This window comes from Impatiens glandulifera, chromosome 5 (genome assembly GCF_907164915.1).
Source record: "Impatiens glandulifera chromosome 5, dImpGla2.1, whole genome shotgun sequence".
In the NCBI taxonomy this organism is placed as follows: domain Eukaryota; kingdom Viridiplantae; phylum Streptophyta; class Magnoliopsida; order Ericales; family Balsaminaceae; genus Impatiens; species Impatiens glandulifera.
The window spans coordinates 479,744-487,893 of NC_061866.1; the positions used below are offsets into that span (position 1 = coordinate 479,744).

Below are 8,150 nucleotides of genomic sequence, written 5' to 3' on the forward strand. Positions count from 1 at the left end.
AAAAATGTTTAATAGTTTATTATGAAAAATTGAAGGACATGTTCACGGGTGGAAAGCTAAACCTTTATCACAAGAGAAAGGGTTCAAATTAAAAGTATTTTACAATCACTTCCAAATTATTTTGTAAATATTTTCAAATTCCATATCTCATTATTTAAACGAATCACTTCACTAATAAATTATTTTTGGTGCAAATAAATTATGAAAATAAATGAATTTATTGGGTTAAATGTGAAAACATGATATAAAAAAATAGGAGGTATGAGATTGAAAGCTAGTAAAAGATGAATAGAGATATGTTGGCCAAACAAGCTTGGAGATTAGCATACAGGTTGATATGGAAATAAAAATTCTGATTGAGATAATTAGAATTTGATACAGTGTATAACTTTTTTTGTAATTTTTGTTTGTATGTTTGATTGCTACTAATCATTTTCTTTATGGTCGTTTGATTGTCATCTTCTAATTTTAGTTAAGGTTTATCTAACTTTGATCATTGACCCTCCCACTTTTGGAATTTTAATGAAATAATTTTAACAGTTTTTAAAAAAAAAACATCAATAAGATTCATTCATTAACTTTAACATAAATAGTTCATTTTATAATGTTTTCTTGAACAAAACCTCATATGCTAGTATATATTCCTAAAAGAGACTGCAATATTATTTTTTTGAGAATATTGAGTTTAAGGGGAGAAATAATATTTTCTTTAAAAATGATTTAGATCAATAATTCCTATTGAGGAAGATTTTATTTATATCTCAAATGATTTTGACATTAATAAGAATTTTATTCATAATGATGATAATGTTCAAAATCAATACTAACAAGACAATATTGATCAAATTCATTAGGTACAAACTCAAGTTTCTTGTTGTGACATGTTACTAAGCATCAAATTAGGTGATATTGACATCAAGTTTCTTGTTGTGAAAGAAATGATACAAAGGTTATAAATTTCTATAAAATATTTATTTACAAACTCTATGGTTATGAACCCCTTGACAGTGGGTTTATCGTCTAATTTCTTTCATGATAATATTGCTCGTATGAGTATCGTAGATATGACGATCTCTAACTTTAGTGGGAGTTTGTAGTTTGGTTGTCTTTTAGTTTATCTTTTTTCTAGATATTTATAAAGTTTTTATTCTTATAAGAAATGAAATATTATTTAGTTCATTACACTTTGTATAATTATGTTTAAAGTATAATCTCACTAAAGTCAAGTAGAGCCATTTGAAAATTGATATGAAATGATCACCTTGTATAGAATTTTTATTCCTCACATTCATAATATGATTTGTCAATTAATGGTATTGAATGTGATCACTGTTGGGTTTAATTATGCTTAAATACAACGACGAACTCTTTGATCCTATATTGACATGATTAATTAATAAAATTGTTTATACCATATGTGATTTAGATGACATAAAACTTCAGGAACATTATGGTTGATACATACGTGACCTAGTGGGAGATTGTTGGAATTTATAGGGTCAGTAGTATAATAAATAATTGTACAAATTTCATATTTAATATAAGCTAAAACAATGTGATCTAATGTGAAATTAAGTTTATGGCTTATGAGTGTATTTGTCATTAATATAAAGTAATGATACATAAATGACATTTCTAATTTTATGAAGGGCTAAATTAGAAATAACCAAACTATAATAACTAACTTAATGTTGGTTATTTTGTAACTGTAATGGTTCTCATTTGAAGTACGAACAATTTTTTTTGCGTCTCTATCAACAGAGAGAGAAACTATTGACGTACTCATCAATTGGAAGATTGGTTCCATCTAAAGAAATATATGATTAAAGATATTTTTTATTACAAGGAATGAGAAGATTCAAATGACAAATTAAGGTACGACTTCCATATTCATATTTAATTTCTCACAATTAAATTATGATATAATTAGGATAATTTAACAATTATCTCCTAATATCTTAACAATTTCATATTTAATTTCTCACAATTAAATTATGATATAATTAGGTTTTATTGAGTTTTCATATGTCTACATTTTAGCATAAAAAAGATTAAATGCATTATCAGACACCTTAATTTATTAATTCACCATATAACTATAGAAGGAGGTTAGATCAACATGGTTATAAAAGGCCCTGTTTTCTTAATTATTCGATTTTTCACTTATAACAACTAACTAAATAAAATTTAATTAATTGAAAATGTTTTGTCCGGGTGACAATATCTTTTTTGGATCAAACAGAGCTTTCCTCTGAGCAAAAATCCTCCATTTCGGACCAAAATGACGAATCCATTCATCCTTGGTTTTTTGATTCCAAAGATATTCCTTAACTTCAATTCCAAGTTTCTTGCACAACCCTAATACTTCTTTGTTCAGAATGTCCCTTGATTTCCAGTCACCATCCACAACTGCATGCAATAATCCCACGAAGTAGAAGATCTCTCCATCCGGTGTAACAGCTGACATCCTATCATCCCACCTGACCAATATTATCATCAAATAATTAATATGATAATCAATTAATTATACTATATTTTAATTGAAAATAAAATATAATAAAGAAAATACTTGTTTCGCCTAGTTGCGTAGGCATGGATTGGCCCCGTTGATTTATTTTGTTTGTGTATGAAATCGACTAATACTCTTTGGTTGAAGTTCATTATACTCGATTTCGGTATAAACATATTTAGCCACGGATGAGGGATATTCCATAGCCCTAAGGGTTGAAGCGCTATCTCTTTTACATGTACCCTATTGAGAAAATCAAAGTATGATGCATCTTTCTTGAAGATAAACCCGGGAACATAGCTCAAGCCTTGGAACAAATTGTCCACTTCAGTCTATTAATCAGAAAATCAAATTAAATTATAATTTCCTTTAATAAATTTACTAAAAGAATTAATTAATGATAGATGATAATTACCTCACTGATATTAGAATATGTAGGGGCGTAACCATAATACTTGATTGCTTCAATGCAGTAGAGAATCTTGTGTTGGGTTAGCAATGTTTTGATTCTTGATACCTCAATGGGAGAGAATGAAGTTTCCCAACTAATAGGATGACTATAATCCATAATTACAGAACCCTCAACATAATTCAACCCATCATCATTCGAAGTTATGAGATTCTCTTGGTCCCTAATGTAGGCTGAGAAGTCAGAGTACATCAGTTTCACCCATTTCACCTGCAAATAAGAGTTTTATAGCTATAATTTTATTGATATAAGTGACTTTTAATTTAAAATTTAAACATTGTCACTAATAATCGCATGAACTGTAGGTAGAAAACTACTGACAGTTAAGTCGTCCGTTGCTAATGGTTTAGCATTAGCGACAGTTATATATAGTGTCAATATAGAGGTCAAGATAGGGTCAATGTAGGGAAGTCAATGTAGCGGGAAATGTTTATAGTCCCCGTCCCATTCTATTTCGGGAATTATTTTTACTATTATTTATGTCCTGTTCGGTTTTGGGAATCTCGCATGACATCTGTGTACTATATTCTCTAAAGAAATAAAAGTTATTTTTAACAAAAATATATAAACAGTTTTTTAATATTATATATATATTGTAATATATTGGTAATGTTATATATTTAAATGTTTATTATTATTCGGAGTAGAAATATAGTGAGATCGGGGCGAGTAATACAAATACAATCACCATCTCATTCCCGGTCAAATCGAAGAAAAAATGTCCTTAAAGGAGCAATTCGAATCGAAAATCGCGCACGTCAAATTATAATTATCATCATTTTGTCAATGTGATGAAACTCTTTATGAGAGAATTATTCATCTTCAAGGATATTTGGAATTTGAGTTAAATGAATGTGCATGTGAAAAGTAGTTATTTTTTCATGTGATGTGATGTTTTGTCTATCTTTTTTTTAAAAAGAACAATTATATATACACTACTAGTGCACCTTTGTTGGAGCCTTAACCAAACGAATCCTTGCCCTAGTTATGATCCCAAATTGGCCTAGACCTCCGAGAACAGCATAAAAGAGTTCTGAACGATAAGTGTTCGAACATGTCACAAGCCTTCCTTTCCCTGATATAACAAATTAGGTTAATTTATGTGGATATATATTGGATGACAAAAAAATAGTTAGTATCAATTATCAATACAAATTATACAATCCACATACCTGTTATAACGTCTAATTCAAATACATTACTAATTTGTGGACCATGACGAAAAGCTTGGCCACCAAGCCCGGCATTAGAGAGTGTGCCACCGACAGTAAGGTAAAGATAATCGGTCCAAACAACTGGTGAAAGACCACGTTGGAGAGTTGCATAAAGAACATCAATCCACATTTGTTCACCACCAACATCGGTATAAAGCCCTAATCTTGGATCATTTACAATCCTAATTCTACTCCCTCTAGTGACAGTATTTAAGGAAGTCATCTCCACTACCACCCCTTTTTTCACCATGGCCTGCCCCCTTACCGAGTGTCCGCGACCCCTCGCCGCCACCCCAAATGGGCGCTTTGAATTGTAAGATAATTTCACTAGATTGACAATGTCATTGACTGACGTTGGATACAGGACCGCGTCGGGCCTTATATTTGCGATCTTACCGTAATCCCTGGATGCTCTATCTATCGCTCTGGTATCTCGTCGAAGCTTGTTGCCTGAGATATTGAGATTGAGAAGAGAGTCATTCCACATCATATTTTTTCCAACGATTGACATCACATTACTTAGAATCATTAGAAAGATTATCATAGTCATAGATGAATGCATTAGATAAGAACGCTTAATCATTTTAGAAATAGAAGAGAAATAATGTAAAGTGACCATGTGTATAAGGATCCAATTAATTTTGCATGGAATGATTGGATCGAATTGGGGATGATTTCAGCAGAAAGAGTGAGGGTATTATAGATATGTTGGAGATTGTCAAGATCATGATAAAGAATGGGCATACAAAAATTACCTATATTTATGTCTTTAATTACATAATATATATATATATATATAATTATGTGAAAAAGAAATTAATTAAATAGAAGGTATATATGAAAAACAAAACCACCGGAATTGAGATTATGATTCGAGACATTGGTTAGACACATTTCCCTTAAAATAATTCATCGTCTTTCGTTTGTGTTGGATCTTATCGCAGATGACTATCTCCTAGGGTACAACAAGTCTAGTAGTGATTTTGCACTAAAATCACTACGCATCAAACTTGACCAACGTATTTGAACTATCATCGAGTTTCAGCGAAAAATATCGAGTCAATAACTCGAAGAACACTTACAAAATAAGGGGACGAATTTTGAATTTTAGAGTGAGAAATGATAAAACGATATATCTCATGTAATGTAGAATATATAATGTGAATGAATTAAAAAATAGAGAATTTTATATTTTTGAAAAGTTAAACCATTAAATAAAATTATTAATTGATTCAACGGTTAACATTGTTTGACTCTTCATTTATCTTAACGTTTCTTCTTCATTAGGAGTAATCATTTTTCAAAAATAATTTAGACATTTATAATTAAATACTAACGTTACATAATTAATTTCTAATTTGTTAATAAAAATATTAAATTATAATAATAATAATAATAAAAATAATAATAAACTCATGTTAGTTACATTATAAATTTTATTAATGGCTCTTTAATATATTTTAATTAATTAATTTAAATAAATATTTGGATCAAATTTTATTTTTTAATTAACATTTGAATTTTATGTGAATTTTATTTTATTTTTTTACCCACATTCTAATTTATAATCATTAATGAAATTTATAAAATTAGTTTAAAATTCTAACAATCACACGTATTAATGGAAATTAAAAGATTAACACGGTAAAATGTTGAATAGTTAAATCCTATATATCATACATAAGTGTAACTTTTTGAACATTCATTTATGAAAGCATTTAACTTTACTAGTTGATTAGTAGATTCAATGTCATTGAAATATTCTATCTTTTCTGTAAATAATTACACACTTTCATATAGAATTCTTACTAATACATGTCAAGCTCTCATGATTATGTCTGTTTTGGTCATAGAATACACGAATGATTTTGCGAGAGAGTATAGATTTGAGTCGTGCAATTCATTCGAAGCGGCCCCACTTCTCCCTCCATAAGTAATCTCTTTGCTCACAAGAATCATTAAAAACGATTTGCTTATCCTTATCAAAATATATATTATTGTTTCATTATAGAATTAATCTTCAAACATAATCTTCCAAGTCAGTGCAATTAGGTTGTTCCATTAAACATAGTTCTTAGATTATCCAGTCTGTATATGTTGGGGTTTCCTTCATATCAACTTATAGATAAGTTGGCACATGTCTCAAGAGACTTCAAACTAACTCTCAATTATTCAATAGTTGGTTAGTGGATCTATAATATTATCCTTGACTAATATAACTCTGTTAGAATGTGTAGTCTAATGACATTATGTCTAAGACGTGTATGTCAAGAATTGTCATTGACTATAAGTTTGTCTAATTTTAAATTATTAGCAGAATAATTAGAAATTTTCTTTTAGACAATCTTAGAATATCACCTAATAAGTATGGTCAGTATTACATACTTATCATTTAAACATTTTTTTTTTGAAAAATATTGTTTACATGTCTAACTAGTAGACAAAATATTTTTGAACAATTATGTCTTCGTGTAAATAATTACATATTTCACAAAAAAAATATTTTGGACACATGTCAAAATTTTATGAATATAGATTATATCATTTAATCTATCAATCATAATTTCACTAGAAGATTTTCACACATATAATTGCACTTCATGTGTAAGCATATTCATAAATATGCGTAAAATCTTTCATGATATTTCGTTTAGTAGAACTGATCACATACTTAGTGAATTTAATAATTTTATCGTAATTTCCAACAATAAAAATAGTATATAGAGACACGTAATGAGATAATCAATTTCATTGTTTTAATGATATACACGATTGTAACATTTATTGAATTTTCAATTAAAATCAAAATATGATCAAATTTTTTATACCATTATTGTAGACCTTGTTATAAGTCATACAAAACTTTAGAAGACAAAATATGATCAAAAACTTTTTGATATTATCTTATTTTTTAAGTAGCGTAATTTTATTTTTTATAAAGAACATATTTGTCTAACAATAGATTATCTTTTTATTTATCATAATATACATAATCATTTTTGTGTTATTATCAATAGAAATATTTTCCCCCACATTCTTGTTGGTATCCTTTGAAATCACACATCTCTCTGAATTAAATCTAAGGTTTTTTATCAAGAGATTGTCACACAATTATTTTGTTGTACTTATCAATAAATTAATAAGATAATTATTATTGTAAATATTTAATTGAATAATTCATTCATATATAATTTTTATATAATAGATTATAATATTTATTCAGTGAATTAAATCTACGGTTTTTTATCAAGAGATTGTCACATAATTTTTTTGTTATATACTTATCAATAAATTAATAAGATAATTATTATTGTGAATATTTAATTAAATAATTCATTCATATATGATTTTTATATAATAGAGTATAATATTTATTATATAAATTATTCTCCACATATTCTTAAAAAAAACTATAATGTTGAATTGTATTCATTTCAACATATTATTTCTATAAACAAAAATTAAAATATTTAATCAAATAAATATTTATTATGTCACATAATTTTTACAAAATAAATTATAATGTTACAAATATTTTTAATCGAAATCGCTTAAACATTTATTTTTTAGTTAGACATTTGCATTACATAATGTAGTAAAGTAAAGATGTAAATATGCCTTTATAGTCTTTGATTTCAGAAATCAAACCAAATAATATAGCACATATTTAATTAATTTATTCCAAATAATATAGCATACATATTTAATTAATTTATTTCATAATATGTCAATTAACAATTGGTGTTGTTAGGATTAAATAATTTCAATATTTTTTTTGACGATATATTTTATTCCTCTTTAAATCCCTCATATTAATTGTAGCTAGAGCTTGATTTAATATGTTAAGCTGCAAACTCTCCAAAGTATTTGTTTCCGTACTAGAAGCCTAGCAGATTCAACTTAAAGAAGCAAAGAAATCAAGCAACCACAATCAATACATGCATAATTATATTAAGTA

At 27.5% G+C, this 8,150-nt stretch overlaps 1 protein-coding gene across 1 annotated transcript; it reads right to left on the reverse strand.

Moving 5' to 3' along the window:
* Positions 1-2,191: 2,191 nt before the first annotated feature.
* LOC124937433 (cytokinin dehydrogenase 3-like) lies at positions 2,192-4,736 on the reverse strand. Its single transcript, XM_047477696.1, has 5 exons — positions 4,151-4,736; positions 3,926-4,053; positions 2,925-3,188; positions 2,570-2,841; positions 2,192-2,480 (listed from the first exon to the last, which is right to left on the reverse strand). Exons 1-5 carry the CDS (start codon positions 4,734-4,736, stop codon positions 2,192-2,194), a joined length of 1,539 nt encoding a protein of 512 aa, XP_047333652.1.
* Between the last annotated feature and the right edge of the window lie 3,414 nt (positions 4,737-8,150).